The sequence below is a fragment of the Halichoerus grypus genome, chromosome 14, assembly GCF_964656455.1.
Source record: "Halichoerus grypus chromosome 14, mHalGry1.hap1.1, whole genome shotgun sequence".
Lineage (NCBI taxonomy): Eukaryota > Metazoa > Chordata > Mammalia > Carnivora > Phocidae > Halichoerus > Halichoerus grypus.
Window position 1 is genome coordinate 63,770,449 of NC_135725.1, and position 24,903 is coordinate 63,795,351.

The following is a 24,903-nucleotide window of genomic DNA, read 5'->3' on the forward strand; positions in this document are numbered from 1 at the left end:
AAATAAATAAAATCTATAAAAAAAAAAAAAAAAAAAAAAAATTTTTAAAAAAGATATCTTCCTATCTGAAATATACCTCAAACTCACATCAAAAAATTAATTCCTTAATTCTACTCTTTGTGTTGTCCATCTCCCTTGATAGCACCAAACTAAGCCAGAAACATTCTCATCTTCTATCGTCCTCATTCTTACTCCATATAACCCAATGTAATTAAGGGCTAGTGGTTCAACCTCCATAATTTTTATGGAAAGCAAAAGAAAGGCTGAGGCTGCTACAGGTTATTCCAACTGTCCTTAAGATATAAATGGACAAGTGGAAATACAAGCTCAAAGAGGCTTTTATCCGCTTGTCTGCTTGGTTATATACAAAAAGATTACTGGCACCATTATATATGCTTCTTTATACAATTTTATATCTTTTCTTACATGCAACCAAACGAGATAAAAAGTGAACTCCTCCAAAGATTTTATCACTCTTTTGTCCTATTTAAATAGACTAAAAAAAAAAAAAACCCACAAGAAAAAGAAAGGCAAAATAAATGAAACTTTACCTGACTCTGTAAGATCTCAGTTCTTCTTTTTGATAGATTTTACTGAAAAACTTCAGTAACAAAGTCCGAACTGGAAGGAGAAGGCCTCTCTGCTGATACAATGTATAAACTGCCTTGATGAGAGACTCTGTAGCCTCTAAAAACAAAAACAACTTCATATGAAGCAAAAATATTTCTTCACCAGCTCTAATTCCTCTAAAAGCACAGAAGCACTTTACTTTGTTCCTATGATAAAGCAGATCTTAGTTACAAACTGGTAACTACCACTGAAGTCCTGTAGCAAGGACCTACTATAAAAGTCAAACCAACCAGAGATTATAGTATAAATTTTCCTAAGGGACAACAAACCTATGTAGTGATGACAACCAGGATATTAGAAAGATGAATAAGATGGGAATCAAACAGGAAAGCTTTGTTTTTGAATGAAAAGAATTAGTAAGTCACACTAAAAAAGAACTTAATGTGACATAACTTCAGGCTAGAACAAAGGTAGAGGATTCTATACAGGTAAAAGGGAAAAGTGCTCAATTTCTAATCAAACTAGACCAGAGAAGGGTATTTCTTAGGCTCAATGGCATTTCCTCTTAGTAATACCTATCTTATTTTACTCAAGTCTGTAATCTACTAGAAATGTTACCATATTGCTTCAGAGTGCACCTACTCACTGATAGAGATTCTCTGAGCCATAAAAAACTTCGATGTTCAAGTAGATAGTCCTTTATACTTATACAAGCTACCTTTTATGGCTTGAATGTAATTAACCTGACTCATGGAATGTCTGAAAGTGATTAATTCAAAGCTAGACCCTAACAGCATGCGTAAGAGCTCCTCTCTTAAGAAGACAAAGCAGTAACACCTACCTCTGTTGGGTTGTATCTGCATTAATCTCCATGATACCCCAAGCAATCTGTTCAGCTGCTTACTATTTAGCCTAAAGCCATCTTCAAGGGTCTCTGTCACAAATTTCCTTATCATTTCTATCCAATTGGAATCCTTCTGCAAAGTTGAGGCATTTGCCAGGGAGACCATGATATCAGACAGTGTTAAATTCAGTAATAGATGATCTACATTATTGGAGAGAATCGTGCAATGCTTGATGCTAAAAATAAACAAAGACACATCTATAAAGTGTTATATCTACCATGCCTGCTTCACTTAGAATACTTAAAATAATCTATCAATGGGTCAAAATATTTCCTTCTAAAATAAACTGCCAAGAAGACAGGTACAGAGGCAAGGTTTAGGCCATCGTTTTATAAATAAACCATTCCTTTAGGCTGTTAAGAAGACATGAATTTGTATACTGCTCAGTTCATTACCCAAATTCCTCTTCACACAAAAAGTAAAGGCCCTTGTAACAATGCTTGGTAATCCTAAACGTAATTTGGAGATAAGACTTGAGAACCTCAACATGCTTAAAGATTTTTTTAAAGCAGATACTTATATTTGGATGTAGGTCACAGGAGATCCTGACTCTGCTTCTAACTCACCACATAATCACTAATTTCTCCTGGCCACAATTTCCATATGTGTGACATAAGGAGACTGGTCCAGATAAGCATTGTTCTGAAACAACTTACACGATACACGTATTAAAATCGTTTTTTCCTAGCCAAATAAAACAAATTTCTTTCAAAGCTTCAAAGAAATTTCAAAAAAGAAATCTCAAAAAAAAAAAAATCTCAAATAAATACTTTCAATAAAAACAGAAATTGCAACTTAGAATATAAATACCTATTTCAGACTATGGCATATTCAACAGCAAAGCCTATTTATTTCAGGTTTCAAAAAATGTAAAGTTAATTAAAATAAAAAATCTGACCAATTTTAAAGGAAAAGGTTAATCTATATCAAGCATGAGCAAGGACACAGTAATGAAGAACCAAGAATGCATGGGAAGGGAAATAAAAGAAATCTGGTGCTATCAGAGCATCAAATGTAGGGTTAGGAATGACAGATGAGCCTGGAAAGGTAAAATGGAACCAGATTACAAAGAGTCAGGGAGGCTAAGGGCACTAAAATTAATTCTGCAACCACATGAGTAACATGGTTGAAAACTTATTTCAGATGGGTGATTTGTGGAGACAGAAAAGGAAAAATCAGAGTTACAAGACTATAAACAAAGAAGCAGGGGTGCTTGGGTGGCTCAGTTGGTTAAGTGTCTGCCTTCTGTTCAGGTCATGATCTCCCAGTCCTGGGATTGAGCCCCACATTGGGTTCCCTGCTCAGCGGAGAGTACGCTTCTCCCTCTCCCTCTGCCTCTCCCCTCACTAGTGCTCTCTCTCTCAAATGAATAAAATCTTAAAAAAAAAAAAAAAACAAAAACAAAGAAGCAGTTATTTGGCTATTGTAGCAATCTAGGCAAGACATGACGATCTCAAGAACCAAGGTCAATGTTGTATGGACTGGGAGAAGGCGGGACCATTTACGAAGAATAAAAATTAGCTGGATTTGGGGTGCCTGGGTGGCTCAGTTGGTTAAGCGACTGCCTTCGACTCAGATCATGATCCTGGAGTCCTGGGATCGAGTCCCACATCAGGCTCCCTGCTCAGCGGGGAGTCAGCTTCTCCCTCTGACCCTCCCCCTCTCATGTGCTCGCTCGCTCTCTCATTCTCTCTCAAATAAATAAACAAAATCTTTAAAAAAAAAATTAGCCGGATTTGAAGTTTGTTTAAGTGTATACATGTATATGAGTTTGGGGATGGTGGGAATTGGAGGAATCAAAAGTTTTAGCACTGGTGACTAGATAAATGAAGGAGCAGAGATCCAGAAAATAAATATTACTTTTGATATGTGGAGCTTGTAGTGTCTCTGGTGTAATTCCAGGCAGAGATAGCCAACAGACAACTCAAAGTACAAGTCTGACACCAGAAGGAGAAGTCCAAGCTATTTAATGAAAATTACTCACATGACCACGCCTAGCTGCAAAAGCAGCAGGAAATCCAGTTATTTTGTATAGACCTATTCCTAGCTAAACACTGGAATTTAAGAAAGGAATGAATGAGAATGGGACAGATAACTAGCAGTCTACACACCACAAACCCAAATTACTACAAGGTTTTTTGCCAAATTGCCCAGTGCCCAAAACCAAAGCACATTTTAACATTAACTAGACCACACAAAAACTTAATTGCCACATTTCTTCAGAAGTAGAGCTTACCAAGATCTACCCTAGGTTTATCTCAAGTAGCATAATCTATTACTGTCTGGAAGTTCTCAATGGACACTTCAAACTTGGGAGAATTCATTCTGCTCCTCCAATACTTCATACAAATTTTTAAGGACTAAATATGCCAACCATCAATTCTATAAGGGAAGCACGTTAATGCAGATACTCCAATTTTCAGTAACAGTAATGTAGGTGATTACAACTAATCCCCTTCCTGAAAACAACATTAAAACTAGATGAAATCATTTTTTAAAAACCTCAGAAGTATTCAAGAGCTAAGAAGATAATGAACATTTTACTGGGTCCCAACCTCCATGAAAAAAAAGCAAGATACTAGCACTCAAGGCTTTGTCCTTAGGGTAAATGCCAATTCCAAAGAAAAAGCTGCAAAACTGATGTAACCTTTTAGTGGCCTCACGGAAAAATCAGAGCCCAGGGCCTGCCAAACATGGGGACTTTCATATATTATCCAGGGTAAAGGTGAACTGGAAATAGAAACAGCTCTTAGGTAAAACTTAATTCCAATTTTGCTCTATACCAGTGGTTTAAATAACAATTCCTCCCAACTAGTTCAACACAATTCAAATCAAAATCCCAGCATTCTATCTGTAGTCGTCAATAAATTGATTCTGAAGTTTATATGGAAAGGCAAAAGACCTAAAATGCCCAACCCAAGACTGAGGCAGAACAAAGCGAGAGGACTCATTCTACCCAATTTCAAGAGTTACTATACAACTACAGTAATCAAGACATCATGGAATTGGTAAAAGAACAGACACATATAGGTTAATGAAACAAAGAGCTCCAAACAGACCCACAAAAATCTAATCAACTAATCTCTAACAAAAGAGCAAAACCAATTCAATGGAGAAAGGATAGTCTTTTCAACAAATGGTGCTGGGAGCAAATGGACAGAAATTATACAAATGAAAAAACAAAAACTCAGTGGATTTGTATCTGAGCTCAGCTGAACAAAGCTTAATAATTAAAAGCTCGCAGGGCACCTGGGTGGCTCAGATGGTTAAGCGTCTGCCTTCGGCTCAGGTCATGATCCCAGGGTCCTGGGATCGAGTCCCACATCGGGCTCCCTGCTCCTTGGGAGCCTGCTTCTCCCTCTGCCTCTCTCTCTCTGTCTCTCATGAATAAATAAATAAAATCTTTAAAAAATAAAAATAAAAAAATAAAAGCTCGCAGGTATGAGGTAAAAAAAAAAAAAAAAAAAAGAAAGAAAAATAGAAGATTCAGTAAGTAGGTCTAACGTATGTTTAATCAGTCTTTACCAGAAAGGAAAAAAATGGGACTGCAGTAATGCTTTTAAAGCTAATCAGAATTTATCAGATCTGTTTAAAGACTTTTCATTCGAGATTTAAGATCTCGTATTTAAGAAGTTCACTGAATCCCAAGGAGAATAAAAAAATTAAAAAAAAAAAAAACCCACCTGGATACATCATTGTGAAACTGCAGAAAATAAAAAGAAAAGTCATGGGGAGTGGGAACAGGAATTTTGTAAACTAACAACAGTTAGACTCATAGCTGACTTCTTAATACAGCAATGAAAATCAGCAGACAGTAAAGTCAGTGTGCTCAAAGAAGTGCCAAACCTAGAGTATTACACTCTGCTAAAACACTCTCTAGAAATGAAGAAAAAATATTATTTTTAGACAAAACAAACAAAACACAACCTCCAGCAGATTCTAAATGATCCCAGATGGATGGAAACAGATATATGAAAAAATGAAGAGCAAAAAACCAGAAAATACATGAATAAAACTCAGGTGGTGGATACAAGTTCTCCAAAATACTAATTTTTGATGGAAAGCTCAAATGTTATCATTGGCACAAATACTGTCAGTTGTTTTCTTGGAATTGATAGGCTCTTTGTTCATTTTGAGAAAATAACTGCCAAATACCCAAGTCTGAATAACCATAGTTTGTCTGTCAGTCATTCTTTCAAGTTAAAATTGTGTCTGTCACAGAAAGTACTCACAAGTAGAATAATCACAAAAATGTATTTCTTGAGACAAACATCATCCTGTATATGCAGCCAAAATATTTTACCCCAGTTCCCCCATTTCATCACACTGAATATGAAAAAAAAAAAAAAAAAGTGTTCTTAAGGGTCATGACTTAATAAAATTAGTAATTTTTACTGCTTCATTAAGGACCTTTTTATGTGAAAGTGGCTCTGGCTTGTTCTTTTAAACTGTGAGTGCACAGTGATGAAGAACACAATGTTTTACTAGTACAGTTTGGTGCCACTGCCTTAGCTGATGCTAAGATACTGGCAGTTTTACCCACCACTGTTTTTGTACCATCGGTGTAAATGTCAGAAAAATCAAAAAGGCAAATAATGTCTTAATTGTAAAAATAGTCTAACTTTATAGACCCAGAGGTCACAGACCACCCTTTGAGAACTGTTTCTTAGATAAATGACGTAAGAGTAAGCCAGCTAACTATAACTGTCTCACAATAGCAACAATGGTCTATCCCAGTAAGCTTCCCTCCCCCATACCCAACCTAATTTGTTCTGTTTATCTTAAGGTTCTCCCAAAGTAATACCCATCTCTAAGAATTTCAGATTTTGAAAAAGAAAAAAAAGAAAAAAGAATTTCAGATTCTGGATTTTCAGTGGCATCCTTATTAAAACCAGTTAGGAAAATTTTCTATATATTAACACATCGAACAAACTTCCTTTTTACCAAATAAACTTTACACTGTTCCAGGTGATCTTTTCTTTTGCCCTTAACAAAGATTTCTATTCAATTTAACTTTAGGAAACTCAAATTTCTTCTACAGATAAAACTGCAAGTCAATTTCCTTTTGAATTCTGCCTCCTTACACACTCAATTCCTGCTCCTCTCTTTCTCTGGGCCCTATTCTGTCCTTATTTTCCCACAAAGAAATCTATTTGCTAGTAATTTTTTCTAAAATTTAATCATTCACATACTGTCTGAATATTTACATGTTTCTTTAATATAGCTCACTTTTTAAAGACAAATAGAATTTCTAAAAGAAACCTGTCAATACCATAAGCAGAAAACCAATCTTTCCTAATACATTTTGCAATAAATTCCCAACAACCCAACCAGCACTTAATCAACCTCAACTTGCCAAATCAAAGCTCTCCATTAACTCTCGAAAAATAAACTAATTTTCCCAGCATAATAGTAAATCTTCCCAACTAGCAGACTACTGTAGTCAGTAGTGAACTTCTGCTCTCACAAGTTGATTTGTAGGCCAAAAGCAAGACTTAACTGTATTGTAAACAGAAAGATTCGGGGCCCCCAACAGAAGACAAGACACAGCTTTCATGACACAAGTCATTTTAGGTCCCCAGCTATTTTCCTATTTTCCCTGGTCAATACCCCACTGGCTCTACTAGCCTAAGCACATCTCTTACAGCACATCCTAGGAGGTGTCAAAATAACAAAGAAATACAAAAACCTCAGTAGTTAAGGATTTTAAGGGAACTAGAGGAATGCAAAAACTAACAGGCCAGTAAATAGGCTAACCGTAACAGAAATAATAAATCAGTGGTGAAACTCCCAGTGCTGTTTCAAAAGTAAGCAAGGCCCTGCATTCCTTACCTAAGATAAGGAGCTCAAGACTCCATCCAGTTTATACCCTAAGAGCTTGCCCGAAGCCCCTTCCCCTGTCTGACAGTTACCTCTGCTTCATTATAATGTTAAAGTCTCCACCCCAGGAGGGACACAAGGTTCATAACATAGCATGCATGTACAGGCATGCTTCCTAATAATGTCTGCACAAACTTACGCCTGTCTTCACATGTGATGACAAAGCTCCCCTTTCTCAATATTCATCCTAAACCCTAAATAAGAAGAACGTGCTCACCCATACTCAGGGAATCAAGGCTTTGGAAGTTATTCCCCATGATCTCCTTATTTACAGCAAATAGGTTCTGTTGTGTGACAACTCCACCTGGTGTAATCTCTATAGTAACCCACCAAGGAGTGAACTCCTGTGATTTCGGTTACAGTATTTGTTCCCAGTACATATTAGAATTACCTTGTTGGAATAATCACCACATAGATTAATAAATTCTGAGCACAAAAAGAAGTTTTCATAGGGGCACGTGGGTGGCTCAGTCCATTAAGCGTCCGACTCTTGATTTCGGCTTGGGTCATGAGATTAAGCCCCACATTGGGCTCTGCACTCAGTGTTGAGTCTGCTTAAGATTCTCCTCCCTCTCTCCAATCTCCCTATGCCCCTCCCCCTGCTCTCACTCTCTCTTTAAAATAAATAAAATCTTTAAAAGAAAAAGAAAGAGGGGCGCCTGGGTGGCTCAGTCAGTAAAGCGTCTGCCTTCAGCTCAAGTTATGATCTCAGGGCCCTGAGATCGAGCCCCGCGTCGGGCTCTCTGTTCAGTGGGGAGCCTGCTTCTCCCTCTCCCACTCCCCCCGCTTATGTTCCCTCTCTTGCTGTCCTGTCAATTAAATAAATAAAAATCTTAAAAAAAAAAGTTTTCTGAGAGAGGACTAGACTGTTTTTTAAATGTCAATATTTCCAATGACAAAATTATAGCCTTTGATATAAATGAAAGAATTGAAAGCAGGGACTCAAATGGACATGTGAAGATCAATATTCATTATTCACAGTAACCAAATGGTAGAAACCACCCAAACATCATCCACTGATAGATCAACAGATTAACAAAATATGGTATATACGTACAATGGAGTATTATTTACCCTTAAAAAGGAAGAAAACTTGGAAGCAACCAAGAGGTCCTTCAGTAAGTGCGAGAATGGATACATAAACTGTGATACATCCATACAATGGAACATTATTTAGCACTTAAAAAAAGAGTTCTCAAGTGATGAAAAAAACACGGGGAAGGGAAGGATGAATAGGCAGAGAACAGAGGATTTTTAGGACAGTGAAACTATCCTATATGATACTATAACGGTGGATAAATGTTATTATATATTTGTCAAAACTCACAGAATTTGTAATACCAACAGTGAACCCTAAGGTAAACTATAGGTTTGGGATGAAAATGATGTGTCAATGTAGGTTCACAGATTGCAACAAATGTTTAACTCTGGTGCAGGATGCCAACAGTGAGGAAAGCTGTGTATTTCTGGGAGCAGGAGTACATGACAATTCTGTACTTTCTGCTCAACTTTACTATGAAACTAAAACTGCTCTAAAAAATACAATCTATTTTTTTAAAAAGTGAAAAAAATGCTGGTACATGCTACAATATGGATGAACTCTGAAGACATTCTCCTAAGTGAAATTAAGCCAGACACAAAAGGAAAAATATTTTCTGGTTCTGCTTATATGAGGTACCTAGAAGAGTCAAATTAAGAGAGACAAAAAGTAGAACAGTGGTTCCCAGGAGCTGGTGATAGGGGACCATGGTGAGTTATTGTTTCATGGGTACAGACTTCCAGTTTGGGAAGATGAAAATAATTCTGGAAATGGATGGTGGTGATGGCTGCATAACAATGTAAATATACTTAATACTACTGAACCATACACTTTAAATGATTAAAAAGGTCAAATTTCATGTTATGTGTATCCTACCACAATAAAAATCAATAATATCCTTTGTAACTCTGTATTTTAACTGAAGATGAAAAATTTAAACATCAGGTCAAAAATTAACTGGGGTTACAATGTTGTCTCCCCTAACTTTAACTTGTGTTGCCCTCCACAGGTTATCTACTAAGTATTCAATGCAGCTCCTTACGGAAATAAGAGAGCAGTCCAGTGTCCCTGAAAATGAATCCCTGGGAAATCTTCTGAAGAATAAGCTAGCTATATTGCCAATCTACTTTTGCTAAAAATTCCACAACTGCAAAGTCAGCTGGGAATATGACAGAATAGGAGGACACTAAGCTTGCCTCCTCCCATGGATACAACTAGATAACACCAGTATCAGTGTAAATTACCCAGGAAACCACCGAAGAAGACTGGCAGAACAAATTCCACAACTAAAGTCAAGAAAGGGGCCACATTAAAGAAAACAGGAAGAGCAAAGACACGGTCTGGAAGCAAAATGGACCATGGCCATTTGACACAATGGAGAGGGAGCTGGTGGCATGGAGAAGGGCAGAAAACAGACTTTCACACTGTGAAGTCCACAAACTGGGAGGATGAATCTCCAGAATATTTGCCTTTGAAAGTGAGTTCTCAAAATTAGCAGGACTTAAAGCCTGGAATTTTAGAAATTGGCGGACTCGGCTCTGTGAGAGCCCAGAAGGCGTTAGGAAGCAGAGTTCAGCGATAAAAGAGATAGCAAGACAAAGAGCCCCTGCAGATATAGTGCAGAACCAGCAAGTGGAAAACTCCAGGGGCAGACAGGAGGGAGAGTGATGTGCTCATCTCAGAGCATGGTCAAGAGAGGCAGAGACCACAGGGAGACTCCAGGAACAAAGGACATGGCAGACACCATTTCCCTCCCCACCCCCCAGCAAAAACAATGGCCACCTGCGGGAACCAGCGTGGTGCCAACCACTCCTAACTTGCTTCCACCAAGTTTATTCACATCCCACCCACCCCCCACCACACACCACCCCATCAGCAGATATGCCCTTCCTAGTCACACTGGCCTGAATCCAAGAGCTGCAGGCCCCTCCCCCAGAAGCCCAGCACAAACCCTGACAATGCCACATCTCCTGACACCCAGGAGGACCTCAGTTCTGGCAGTGGCAGACTTTTACAAGCAGACCACCACACACCTTGTTAAAATGTGCCCAAACCCTGCCGGGGATCAAACACTGCACACAATATGCCAAGAGAGCCTATGTAAACTACACTGAAGGAAAGAGGCCAAGACCAAACAGGAGAGCACATGCAACACACATAGGAGACACTCTGAAGCGCCAGGCCCTGGGAAACCAGGACCTCTTCTTCATAAGGCAAATCACAGCAAGAGACCAAAGTGAAGCAAATACAAGTAATATGCCTGATAGAGAATTTAAAATAACAATCATGAAAATACCAGACTGGAAAAAGAGTGGAAGACATCATAGAAACCGTTAATACAGAGATAAAAAAGAACCAATCAGAGATCAAGAACATAGTAAATGAAATTTAAAATACACTCGATGGAAGAAATAGCAGGCTAAATGAAGCAGAGGAATGAATTAACAACGTGGAAGGCAGAGTAATAGAAAGTAACAAGCTGGGGCGCCTGGGTGGCTCAGTCGTCGAGCGTCTGCCTTCGGCTCAGGTCATGATCCCAGGGTCCTGGGATCGAGCCCCGCATCGGGCTCCTTGCTCCGCGGGAGGCCTGCTTCTCCCTCTCCCACTCCCTCTGCTTGTGTTCCTGCTCTCACTGTCCCTCTCTCTGTCAAATAAATAAATAAAATATTAAAAAAAAAAAAAAAGAAAGTAACAAGCTGAGCAAAGGAAAAAATTATGCAAACTGAGAAAAGTCTTAGGGAATGCAATGACTCCATCAAGCATAATAACATCTGCATTATAGGGATCTCAGAAGAGAGAGAAAAGGGAGAAAATTTATTTGAAGACATAATAAATGAAAAATTCCCTACTCTGGGGAAGGAAACAGAGATCCAGATTCAGGAAGCACAGAGATTCCACCCCTCCTCCAAATTCAACCCAAGGCCATCCACACCAAGACACATAGTAATTAAAATGGCAAAAACTAGCGATAAAGACAAAATTTTAAAAGCAGCAAGAGAAAAAAAAGTCAGTTACATAAAAGGGAAATCCCATAACGCTATCAGTGAATTTTTCAGCAGAAACTTTGCAGGCCAGAAGGGACTGGGGCAAGATATATTCAAAGCACTAAAAGGGAAAAATGTGCAGCCAAGAATACTCTATTCAGCAAGGTTATCATTCAGAACAGAAGGAGAGATAAAGCGTTTCCCAAACAAAAACTAAAGTAGTTCATGATCAGTAAACCAGCCCTATAAGAAATATTAAAGGGGACTCTCTGAATGGCAAGAAAGACCTTAAGTGAGAATATAAAAAGTAAAAATCAGAGGGGGCACCAGGATGGTTCAGTCAATTGAGGGTCTGACTCTTGATTTTGGCTCAGGTCATCATCTCCAGGTCAAGAGATCGAGCCTGGCATACGACTCCACACTCACCACAGAGTCTGCTTGAGTTTCTCTCCTTCTGCCCCTCTACCCCTCCGCCACCACTCTTGCAGGAGCACTCTCGCACCCTCCCTAAAATCAATCAATCAATCAATAAAATTAAAAACTCAAAAGCAGTAAGAATAAATGTATTTGTAAAAATCAGTTAAGGGAGAGTACCTGGCTGTCTCAGTTAAGTGTCTGCCTTTGGCTCAGGTCATGATCCCAGGGTCCTGGGATGAAGCCCCATGTGGGGGAAATCCCTGCTCAGCAGGGAGCCTGCTTCTCCCTTTCCCTCTGCCTACCACACCCCCTGCTTGTGCTGTCAAATAAATAAAATCTTTTAAAAAAAAAATCAGTCAAGGGATTCATAAAATAAAAGGATATTTTATATGAAACCGTATACCTGAAACATGGGAGGGAGAGGAGTAAAGCACAGGTTTAAACTTAAGCAACCAACAACTAATATAGACTCCTATACCTACAAATCTAATGGTATGTACAAATCTATGTTATGTACAAATCTAATGGTAACCACAAATCAAAAATCTGGAATAGCAAAGAATAAAGGGAAAGGAATCCAACTATATTACTAAAGAAAGCCAACAAACCATGAAAGAGAGCAAGAAAAAGATCAGAGAAAATCTCCAGAAACAACCGCGAAACAAGTTACAAATTGTCAATTAAGTACATACCTCTCAGTAATTACTCTGAATGTAAATGAACTAAATGCTCCAATCAAAAGACACAGGGTGACAAAGTGGATTAAAAAAACAAGACTCGGGGCGCCTGGGTGGCTCAGATGGTTGAGCATCTGCCTTCAGCTCAGGTCATGATCCCAGGGTCCTGGGATCAAGCCCCGCATCGGGCTCCCTGCTTGGCGGGGAGCCTGCTTCTCCCTCTCCCTCTACTGTTCCCCCTGCTTGTGCTCTCGCTCTGTCAAATAAATAAATAAAATCTTTAAAAAAAAAGATTTTATTTATTTGACAGAGGGAGAACATAAGCAAAGGTAGCAGCAGGCAGAGGGGAGAGGGAGAGGCAGGCTCCCCACTGAGCAGGGAGCCCGATGCGGGGCTTGATCCCAGAACCCCGGGATCATGACCCGAGCCGAAGGCAGACACTCAAAGACTGAGCCACCCAGGTGCCCTCAACAATATATTTTTAAAGTATCATATACTACGATCAGGTGGGATTTAGTCCCAGGAGGCAATGGTGGTTTAACATTCACAAAACAAGATGCGCCTGGGTCGTTCAGTCGGTTGGACGTCTGCCTTCAGCTCAGGTCATGATCCCAGGGTCCTGGGATTAAGTCCCACTTTGGGCTCCCTGCTCAGCAGGGAGTTTGCTTCTTCCTCTCCCTCTGATGCTCCCCCTGCTTCTGATCTCTCACTCTCTCTCTCAAATAAATAAATAAAGTCTTTAAAAAATATATACATATGTTTGCAAAACAAGGGGCACCTGGCTGGCTCAATTGGTAAAGCATCAACTCTTGATCTTGGGGTCGAGTTCAAGCCCCACGTTGAGTGTGGAGCCCACTTTAAAAAAATACAATGTTAAAAAATATATATTCACAAAACAATGTGATACATCACATCAATTAAAGGATAAAAACCATATGCACATTTCAGCAGGTGGAGAAAAAAGCATCTGATCAAGAACAATATCCATTCATGATAAAAATCCTCAATAAAGTCCAGAAGAAACATAGCTCAACATAATAAAGGCCTTATATGAAAAACCCATAGCCAACATCATACTCAATGGTGAAAAACTGAGCGCTTTTCCTGTAAGCTCAAAAACAAGACAAGGATATCCACTCTCACCTCTTTTTTTCAACATGGTAATGGAAGTCCTAGCCACAGCAATTAGACAACATAAAGAAATAAAAGGCATCCAAGTTGTTAAAGAAATAAAACTCTATTTGCAGATGACATGATACTATATACAGAAAACCCTAAAGACTCCACCCAGAAACTACTAGAACTGATATATGAATTCAGTAAAGTCACAGGATACAAAATCAATGAACAGAACTCTACTGCATTCTTATACACTAATAATGAAGCAAGCAGAAAGTGAAATTAAGAAAACAATCCCATTTACAATTGCACCACATAATAAAGTATCCTGGAACAAACTTAACCAAAGAGGTGAAAGACCTCTACTCTGAAAACTTTAAAAACACTGATGAAAGAAATTCAAGACAATGCAAAAAACTGGAAAGACATTCCATCCATGCTCATGGGTTGGAAGAACAAATATTGTTAAAATTTCTGTACTACACAAAGCAATCTACAGATTTAATGCAATCCCTATCAAAATACCAACAGTATTTTTCACAGAACTAGAACAAACAATCCTAAAATTTGTATGGAATCACAAAAGACCTCGAATACCCAAAGCAATCTTGAAAAACAAAAACAAAACTAGAGGTATCACAATTCCAGTTACACTCAAAGTTATATTGCAAAGTGGTAGTAAAACAGTATGATAATGGCATTAGACACATAGATCAATGGACCAGAGCAGGAAAACCAGAAATACACCAACAATTATATGGTCAATTAATCTTCGACAAAGGAGGAATGAATATACAATAGGAAAAAGATAGTGTCTTTCAACAAATGGTGTTGGGAAAACTGGACAGCTACACACAAGAGAATGAAACTGGACCACTTTCTTACACTATACACAAAAATAAATTCAAACTGAATTGAAAACCCATTTAAATGTGAGACCTGAAACCATAAAAATCCTTGAAGAGAGCACAGGCAGTAATCTGACATGGACTGTAACAACATTTTTCTAGATGCCTCCTGAGGCAAGGGAAATAAAAGCAAAAGTAAACTACTGGGACATCAAAATAAAGCTTCTGCACAGAAAAAGCAACAATCAACAAAACTAAAAAGCGACCTACAGAATGGGAGAAGATATTTGCAAATGAGGGGCGCCTGGGTGGCTCAGTCGTTAAGTGTCTGCCTTGGGCTGTCATGGTCTCAGGGTCCTGGGATGGAGCCCCGCATCGGGCTCCCTGCTCCGCGGGGAGCCTGCTTCTCCCTCTCCCACTCCCCCTGCTTGTGTTCCCTATCTCGCTGTGTCTCTATCTGTCAAATAAATAAATAAAATCTTTAAAAAAAAAAAAAAGATATTTGCAAATGACATATCCAGTAAAGGGTTAGTATCCACAATATATAAAGAACTGATACAATCAATACCTAAAAAACAAATAATCCAATTAAAAATGAGCAGAAAACATGAACAGAAATTTCAAGACATCCAGATGGCCAACAAGCACATGAAAAGACCTCAACATCACTCACTGTCAGGGAAATGCAAACCAAAACTACAATGAGATATCACCTTACACCTGTCAGAATGGCTAAAATCAAAAACACAAGAAACAGGTGCTCGTGAAGATGTAGGAAAAAAAGAGCACCCACACGCTGTTGGTGGGAATGCAAGCTGGTGCAGTCACTGTGGAAAACAGTATGGAGGTTGCTGAAAAAATTAAAACTACAACTACCCCACGATCCAGAAATCACACTAGTGGATATTTACACCAAAAACACAAAAAAACTAATTCAAAGGGACACACACACCCCATGTTTACATTATTTACAATAACCAAACTATGGAAGCGGTCCATCGATAATGAATGGAAACCACTTTATAGAAACACAGGCCCACCTCAAGAAGCAAGAAAATTTTATTAGATAACTTGTTTTTACATTTATTTGCTCTCACTTGAGGTAAACATTTTAAACAGTTTCCAGGCTTACAATTTTAAACTCCATCTTCTAATCCATAAGCCTTTGTGTTTTTTCCTCCCATTATCCCTCTTACTGATACTGATACTAGTTTCATTACCATTTTCCTCATACATAAATGATACAACTAGATGACCTTTAAGATACTCTCGCTTAGAGATTACATAGTACCGCTCCCAAATAAACTATTCAGGTCAACAAATTTTATTAAATTATTTACATAATTTGATACCTGATACTCACTTTGCATAAAATATTCACTATATATTTTTAAAAATTAAAAGAAATGATAATTTTAAGGCTTAAAGTGACTTGTTCAAGATTAGCCATACTACTGCTACTTTTAGTTTTATTTCACAAAATTTAGATATGAACCCCTCACAGTGTAGAAAGTTCCAGTTTAAGGCTAATTATTTTTTAGTAATTTCAGGTCAAAAAATTTTTCAAGTCTATACAGTGGAAGGAATCACAATACCTTTTATTTGTCTCTTTCCTTTTGTGCTTGGTTATTTCTTTTAAGGCATATGGAAAATGACTCATAAAATGGTGTTTGAAATCAATAAGATAATTCTTTCGAAGCCACGACTCCTATTAAAATAAGCGAGTATTAGAAAATCTATAAGAAACAATTATTTAAAATAATCAAATTTAAGCAGAAATTTGACTTGTTAATATTCAACTATAAATTTACTGTTATAATAAACCTTTTGTTCATGATAGAAGATGTAAATAAATTTTAAAATCAGAATAAAATATTAGGGCATCCAATTCTCACCCATAGATCTTTTGGTGCTTAGTAATTATCTTTACTTGCATTTTATCTACTGTTTAAGAGAATAAAAAGGGAGAAAATAAGATGTAAGAAAATTCTTAATCTGAACCACTAATGCAATATATATAAAAAATATATATATAAAATGTATCAGAAAGTCTTCTACTTAATGTTCTATTTATACACTAACTATATCCCAGGAATTCTATCATTTCCAATTAAACATATTTAACATTGTCACAAAGCAATGCACTTCTCGAAAATTCTTGCAGTATTCATGAATCTGTCTTTCTCTCCTACTTAAAACATTAATTCCAGATCACAACACTCTTATTTCCTCCTATTCAGAGAACCAACCATTCCATTTTGCCAGGGATTGAAGGGTTTCTTGGGATATGGGTATTTAAAATAGCTGGTCACCCAACAGCTCCTTAGTATCCTTTTCTGGATTCTTCTCTTTATGCTAATCTATAATTGTATACTCAACATGTTCTTTTGGACTTCTAACAAGCATCTCAAATTTAACATGAATAGGGGTGCCTGGGTGGTACAGTCCGTTAAGCGCCCAACTCTTGGTTTTGGCTCAAGTCATGATCTCATGGGTCATGGGACTGAGCCCCGCGTTAGGTTCCCCACTCAGCAGGGAGTCTGCTTAGGTTTCTCTCTCCGTCCCCTCCTCACCCCTGCCCCCCCATGCACTCTCTAAAATAAATAAATCAATCTTTAAAAAAATTTAACATGAATAAACTGAACTCTCACCACCAGCAGTCACACTGTCATTTGGACCATAACACAGGATTATCCTTGCTTCTCTTTCCTTGACTATGCACATCAGCAGTCCCACTGGCTTATCAGAATCCAGTTGCTTCTCATAGCTTCAATCACTAGTTACCATTCTACTCCAATCAACCATTTTACCTAGATTACTGCAATAGCCTCCCAACTGGTCTCCCTACTTTTCCTGCTGCCCTCCTCAAAAGTCAATTCTCTGCATAGCAGCCAGGGTGATCTTTTAAAACATAAATCTTGCTTCAAAATAATACAGGAAGGGAGAAAGGGAATAAGTGTATATGTAGGGCAGGACTGGTAATCCATAGGATGGATGGTGTGAGGTTGGGCCATACAGTCCTGCTAGAGCTAGATGCTGACCACAGGGAAGTTCACTAGTGTTCTATTTGCAAATTCAACATATTAAAGTTAAATACACATAATTCAGATCATGCCACTCCCCTGCTGAAAACCCTCCATTGTCTTTTCATCACACTCAGGTTAAAATCCAAACTTGTTACCATGGCCATAGGGTCCCACATGATCTGGCCACTGTCACTTTTTCTCACTCATCTTCTACCATTATCCTAGTACCTCACTTGCACAGGCTTTCCTGCCATTCCTCAAATACGTCAATCTGTTCTCACTTTCAGGGGCTTTACACTTGCTAGTCCCTACTGGAAGGTTGGGAAGACTGAAAGGTTCTTCCCACAGGTCTTTACAAGACTTGCTCCTTTAACTTCACCAGTGCCATTCAAAAGTCATGAAAACATTTCCTGCCCACCTATTTAAAATAGCTCCCCCTCATTCTGTTCGAGCACTTGTTCTCTCTTTACCCTGCTTTACTTTCATCTTTCCTCTTAGCATTGACATTATATATTTGTTTCCATCCATCAACCCTACCAGAAGGTAAGTATACTGTGAGGGCAAGCAACCCTGCAATGATGGAATTTTCTTCATCTGTGTTGTCTAATACTGCAGCCACTAGCCACGTGTACCTACATGAGCACTTCAAATGTGGCTAGTATGACTGAAGAACTGAATTTTAATTAACTTAAACAGCCACATTTATTGATGCTCAACAAATCCTTGATGCATGATTGCATCTGACCGTTCTTCACAAATTCTAATCTTCATGGGGAAAAGACATCAGCAATGAGACACATAAAGATCACAATACAATATAAAGCTAAGATATAACATAATTTCTGTAATAATTATAATACTGACCCTGAGGCTATTAATACAAGACCGCAAAGACCCCAAAATCCAAGTAAATTAAAAAGTTAAATTGCATTTCATTTTTAAAACTAGCTATAGATTAAGGATACAGTGTATCAGAAATAAGCAACCTCAGTAAGGACGAGTATTCAACCACTGCAAATACGATTTAATGTACCTTCAGATTTCTTTTTAAAGCAAAGATCAGAGAGTTCAGATTTCTAAAAAGGCTTTAAAAAAAACACTATTTAGGTAGAAACGAGATTTTTCAATTGTGCAGCAAATAAACACATTTAGCAAAACCTAAAAGCAAACAGTTATCCTAAGACTGTGCCTAATCTAGATGCCAATTTATCAACAGAAGACCTATACATCTTCTGAGAGAAGAGCTACAATCCAGCTTGTGGGACACAATTTGCATTTAAGGCCAAGGAATGCCATTTCATCCCTCCTTTAAAGTTTGAGCTGTTACAGGTCACACAATATTAACTACTATTATTAACTACTAAGCTATAACTGAAGGTCAGTGAGAGAGGGGAACAGTGAGAATGGTAATGAAAAATAAATTATTGCATTTTAATGTCACCTTGTACAACTCACATACATATTTATACTTTGTCTCTAAAATAATGGATATCCAATTATTACAGTTCAACATAACCCATTTTGCCAAGGTAAATTAGAGAATTCTACCAGTGTATGCTTTTAAATACTATTTCTATTTGAATTAAACTTCCTTCAGTTCATTTGAATTTTAAACAGTAGCCCAATTTAGTATTCTATGTTGCCTTCAAAGGTCTATGCAAAACAGTCTTCTGAACTTAGTGTCCTGCATTAATGAACTGCTAATAAATACAGTTGTATTAGAATAGCATGGAATAGTTCTAAAGCATACAACTTTAAATAGCCATAAAATTAAGGCAGTGGTTAGGTCTTTTGACAATGTTATCTGAATGATAGTGGATGATATAAAACTAGCATAATTAATGAATTTGCATTTGGTCCTACCATTCTATCTAGTTACAAATACTATTACTAAAGGAATAACAATACTCAGTGTCCATACGTCACCAAACACCAAAATGCCCAGAATCTTTATTCCTTAGCCTTCTAAAAATGAAGGAAAGACTAGTACTTAAGATTTATGTTGATATCATTACTTTTACTTTCTATCCCAGGTTCAGATAAATCCATTCAAGACTGCAAATAACATATACTTTTCTAAAAAGCTGTATGCATTACTACTGTCATTAGCCTACATCACAGACTGCCATAAAAGACAGTAAGCTTTCCTTTCATAAAATCATACATCCTACCCCCAGCCCCGATCAATTTCTTTGCCAATGTATGCAAATGAATCATGAGACAGGCTCAAAATTGTAGTCAATAAAATGCCATGCTATTTGAAAAAGCAACACTACAGATGATGGGTAATGGGTTATTGCGTTAGAGCAAGCTCTTAAAATACATACTTTAGTATGATTCCATAATGCTTTTCAAGATTATCAAGTACTACTTTTAAGTTAACCCCATCTTATTTTATACAGCCTATTAGCCTGAAATAGAAAGAATTAAACAAAACCAAAAAACTCCACTGTCAGTTTTGTACATATGTAGGCAACTTCAAAGATTCACACCTGCCTAGTCAAAAGTCCTTGCAGGAATTCTAAAAACCAGATGCTTCGAGCTTTTAAGTATTGTTCCTGCAGCTGTCCTTTTTAAGTGTGCTATCATATTAATTTAACACCAATTAATCTCAGAGCTTGTTCTTCCTTACTTGCACCATGGACTATATAGCATATTCTCTATACTACAGCACTTTAAAAAAGCTGCCACCAGGGCGCCTGGGTGGCTCAGTTGGTTAGGCGACTGCCTTCAGCTCAGGTCATGATCCTGGAGTCCCAGGATCCAGTCCCACGTCAGGCTCCCTGCTGGGCAGGGAGTCCGCTTCTCCCTCTGACCCTCCCCCCTCTCATGTGCTCTCTCTCTCTCATTCTCTCTCTCAAATAAATAAAATCTTTAAAAAAATACAAAAAAGCTGCCACCATTCAATTCTCCCCCCAAACAGTAGATAAATTTAATCATCACAAAACACGTCTTTTACCATCAGCTTTTCTAGTAAAAATCTGCATAGACTTAAAATCTTAGGTTAATTTCACTAACACCATGTCTACAACTACAGCTTACCTACATATAGTAATTATAACTTTTACAGATGTTTTCTGATCTTATATCCCTTATCAAGAGAAAACAAAAGAGCATGCACTAATCAAGTCTGTATGTAACTTCTCTAAATCATAGTTTAAAAACAACTCAGGGTTGGTTATGAGATCTTCAGTGTGGTCCATTTCTGCTACAACTGGCAATGTGGCACACACTGGAAGTACTTAATAAGCAACATTTTTAATCCCATAAAAGGCCTCCAAAAGTAGAATGTTCCTACATAATCAATCTGCCATAAACAATGCATTGTAACACTACTGTGAATTATATCTAATAAAAGCAAATAAAATCAAGCTCACCAAAAAAAAAAAAGAAGAAGAAAAAGAAAAAAGAAAGAAATCAAGTTCATTAAGTTATGTATTTCCACAGGGCACCTGGGTGGCTCAGTCGGTTAAGCATCCAACTCTTGATTTCAGCTCAGGTCATGAACTCAGCCCTGCGCTGAGCCCCACGTCAGGCTCCATGCTCAGTGCTGAATCTGCCTGAGATTCCCTCTTTCTCTCCCCCCTCCACTCCTGCCCTCCCTCCACTCAGCACTCTAAATAAATAAATAAATAAGTAGATGAATGAATGAATAAATAAATAAATAAAATCTCCCCCCCACCAAAAGAAGTTATGCATTTCACTTAAATTAAAAATATTCAGAGAATCTCCTAAACTATTTTAACTTGCAGTTTAGGACAAAAGCAAGAAACAAGTTTATAGTCACACCATGGGAATGTTTTTAGAAAATGCATAACCAATTAGCAATATACTGTTTTCTAATTTGCCCATTTATGATAACTAAGAAAATAACCCCTTAAGTTCTCACCAATTTATGAGTTTCATCATGTTGTTTAGAGAGTTTCCACAGAAGGGAAATAATATTAAGAACTTGCTGCATAACCTGCAGAGGTTCTCGTTCTATACCATTTCCAATAGAAGCAGCTAGTTGTGGAGGCACAGCTTCAATCCAGCATTCAATTAGCAATGGAATTATTATCTCAATAAATCCTTTCAAGTTTTCAGTAGATGAGAGGCCTTCATCCACACTGCCTAGTCCTCCAACCAGGTACCTAGTAAGGAAGGGTAAGAATGGAAAAAAAATTAATGATTAAAAAATATTATTCCTTGCTTAATTTAAAATATTAAGGGTAAAGTACCAGTAAAAATGAAGTTCCCTGAATTGATAATTACATTGATCAAGACTAGTAAGAAAATAAAATTCTAAGATGACAAAGCCAAGAAAAACTATCAAGTTTTACTTCTCTTTTAGGCTTTGCTAGAAATGAATAAATTAATTACTTTCAAATGACTCCTCCCATCAGTAAATAAAATCAAATCATGAGTAACTATATGAAAACTATAAAAGACAACTGCATGTCTTCCCACCGTTAGCCATCAATGGTCAGCAGTTAAAATTCAATATAGGAAAACTGAGTGTGGACATAACTGAAATCCTTCTTACCGTAGCCTGAACTGTGAACTGACATTTGGCTGTGAACCCCCATTTTCATAAACCTGGATGTGCTGCTGGTCGTTGGCATGTTCTTTCCAGTTGATAAAAATGGAGTTGCTAGTGGCATGGGGATTTTCTTTTTGTTCCTGAAGTCCTTCACTTTCTCTCAACCTACTGGATCCATCTGCCAAGGCCTGAAGGAATTTACTGAGTCTCACTAAGACTTTCAGCCTCCACTGCTGAGAAGTGAGTCTCCGATTAGGATTTACAGAAAGTATCCAGGACTGGGATCTGTCTCTATTTATCAGTCCTTTGGACAGCTGCTGATGAGAAATAAGTTCTACAAAATTCTTAAGCAATATACTGCTACGGCCAGTAATTAAGGCTGGGTACTGTTCCAGCAGAATGTCCAAAACTTTTAAAGAGTCCTCCTGAATTCCTTCAGTAATGTGAGTCATGGCACTAGAGAGATGGGCACTTACCAAAGGGAAAAATGGAGAAATTTGTTCAGCTCGTATTTTGGGGGCCAGGAATTGAAGAAGTTGAACTGCTGCTAATCGTACATTAGCATCTTTATCTGTAAACACAGCAGTCACTTCACTTAATATGTTTGAAAGGTGTGCATCAATTATAAATGGGTACTGAGACAAAAGGTCTTTAAGTCCAAGAAGAGCACTTTGTTTAACCCCAGCATTGTAGTGATGCATCTGTGACAGCAAATCCTAAAAATAAAAACAGAGGATTTAGCTATATATGCATATTATAACATTTTCAAATAAACATGCTAATAACTAAAACTATAAACTCACACTCCTTGGGGAAACTGCTTCAATAAGTATTTTTTAAATGTTACCTAGCCTCTACTAAGAACAGAAACACTGTTTTATCTTTAAAATACATTTAGCTTAGGGGCACCTGGGTGGCTCAGTCACTTAAGCATCTGCCTTCTGCTCAGGTCATGATCTCAGGCTCCTGGGATGGAGTCCCGCATCAGGCTCAGCAGGGAGCCTGCTTCTCCCTCTCCATCTGCCACTCCCCCTGCTTGTGCACGTGCGCTCTAATAAATAAATAAAATCTTTTAAAAAATAAAATAGATTTAGCTTAATAAAAACATAATTTTCAGTTAGAATTTCCTCTTTCTGAAATTGACCTACATGAAGGCCCAGGCAGGCTATCATTTAAAGTGACAGCAGTCATCATCACAATTTAAAGACCTACTACAGGGGTGCTTGGGTGGCTCAGTTAAGTGTCTGCCTTCAGCTTGGGTTGTGATCCCAGGGTCCTGGGATCGAGCCCCATGTCAGGCCCCCCGCTCAGTGAAGAGTCTGCTTCTTCCTCTCCCTCTCCCCCAGCTTGTGCTCTCTCTCTCCTCAATCTCTCTCGCTCACTCTCTCAAATAAATAAAATCTTAAAAAAAAAATAAAATAAAAAAATAAAGACCTACTATATATCAAACATACAGTAAGTGAGCATTTATATAATTTAACAGGCCCATTCTGCCTATTTTAAATGGTCTTTCAGGGTGTGTGTGCGTATATCCTGAGTGTAACACTTGACAATTTTATTTGTGGAATAATTTATATAATTTGTGGAAAAAACATAACTTCAAATACCTTTTTAATATTATTTAACCTTCAGAGCTTAAAAGCAAAACTAGAAAGTGTTTATCCTCACAAAAACTTGTTCACAAATGTTCCTAACAGCATTACACATAAGAGTCAAAAAGTGGCAACAAACTGGGTGGGGGATGGCCTAGATGGGTGATGGGTATTAAAGAGGGCACTTGTGATGAGCACTGGGTGTTGTATGTAAGTGACGAATCACTGATTTCTACTCCAGAAACCAATATTGCACCACATGTTAACTAACAAAATTTAAATTAAAAAAAAAGAAGTGGAAACAACCAAATGACCATCAACTGATGTCTGATAAAATGTGACATAACCATGCACTGGAATACTATTCAACAATACAGGGCGCCTGGGTGGCTCAGTCATTAAGCGTCTGCCTTCGGCTCAGGTCATGATCCCAGGGTCCTGGGATCGAGCCCCACATCGGGCGCCCTACTCGGGAGCCCCTACTCCCCCTGCTTGTGTTCCCTCTCTCGCTCACTCTCTGTCAAATAAATAAATAAAATCTTTAAAAAAAAAAAAAAAATACAAAGGAATGAAGTACTGTTCTGAGAGAGATGCTATACCATGGATGAACCTCAAAAACATGCTAAGCAAAAGACCAACAACAAAAGAGCACATGTCATATTGTTCCATTTATATTAAGTGACCAGAATAAGCAAATCTATACAGATAGAAGGTAGATTAGTGGCTGCCTAGAGCAAGCAGAAAAGAATGGGGAGTGACTTCTAATAGGTCATAGGCCATGATTAATATGTTCTAAAATTAGATTATGGTGATAATAGCATGATTCCGTAAATATATTAAAAACTACAAAATGGCACATTTTAAGTAGGCTCTACGCTGGGTATGGAGCCCAATGCAGGGCTTGAACTCACGACCCTGAGACCAAGTCCTGAGCTGAGATCAAGAGCCATATGCTTAACCAACTGAGCCACTCAGGCACCCCTGGAGTGGTATACTCTGAACGGATGAATTTTATTATGCATAAGTTACATTTCAATAAAGCTGTCAAAATTTTAAGCAAAACTATTGCTCAAACTTTAACTTCACACATTTACAATGAACCTCTAAGTTATGTGATATGTATGGATTCAAAAGTACGGTAAGATCTTCATGAACTATAAAAACAGCTGGAAAACTATCACATCAAAAACTTGATACATCAAAAAGTTAAACACAAGAATTATTTCCAGATCATATATTAAATCATCAAATAGGTATACAATGAAGAAATCACTGCGGGTTTAGTTGAACAAGTCTTTCTAGAAGTGGTAAAGCTACAGTGGCA

At 37.8% G+C, this 24,903-nt stretch overlaps 1 protein-coding gene across 5 annotated transcripts in view; it reads right to left on the reverse strand.

Annotated features, from left to right (window-relative positions):
• The window catches only part of TEX10 (testis expressed 10), a 61,008-nt gene that overhangs the window by 31,373 nt on the left and 4,732 nt on the right, over positions 1–24,903 (reverse strand). For all 5 annotated transcript variants that reach the window (XR_013443778.1, XR_013443777.1, XM_078061520.1 and 2 more), the window contains exons 3-7: positions 21,991–22,703; positions 21,355–21,598; positions 16,035–16,147; positions 1,412–1,650; positions 552–687 (exon numbers count right to left, since the gene is read on the reverse strand). Coding sequence is in view for 3 of the 5 variants with exons in the window: in XM_078061520.1 (XP_077917646.1) it covers positions 552–687; positions 1,412–1,650; positions 16,035–16,147; positions 21,355–21,598; positions 21,991–22,703 (1,445 nt within the window). In the remaining 2 variants the exon portion in view is untranslated. The remainder of the gene's footprint in view (positions 1–551; positions 688–1,411; positions 1,651–16,034; positions 16,148–21,354; positions 21,599–21,990; positions 22,704–24,903) is intronic.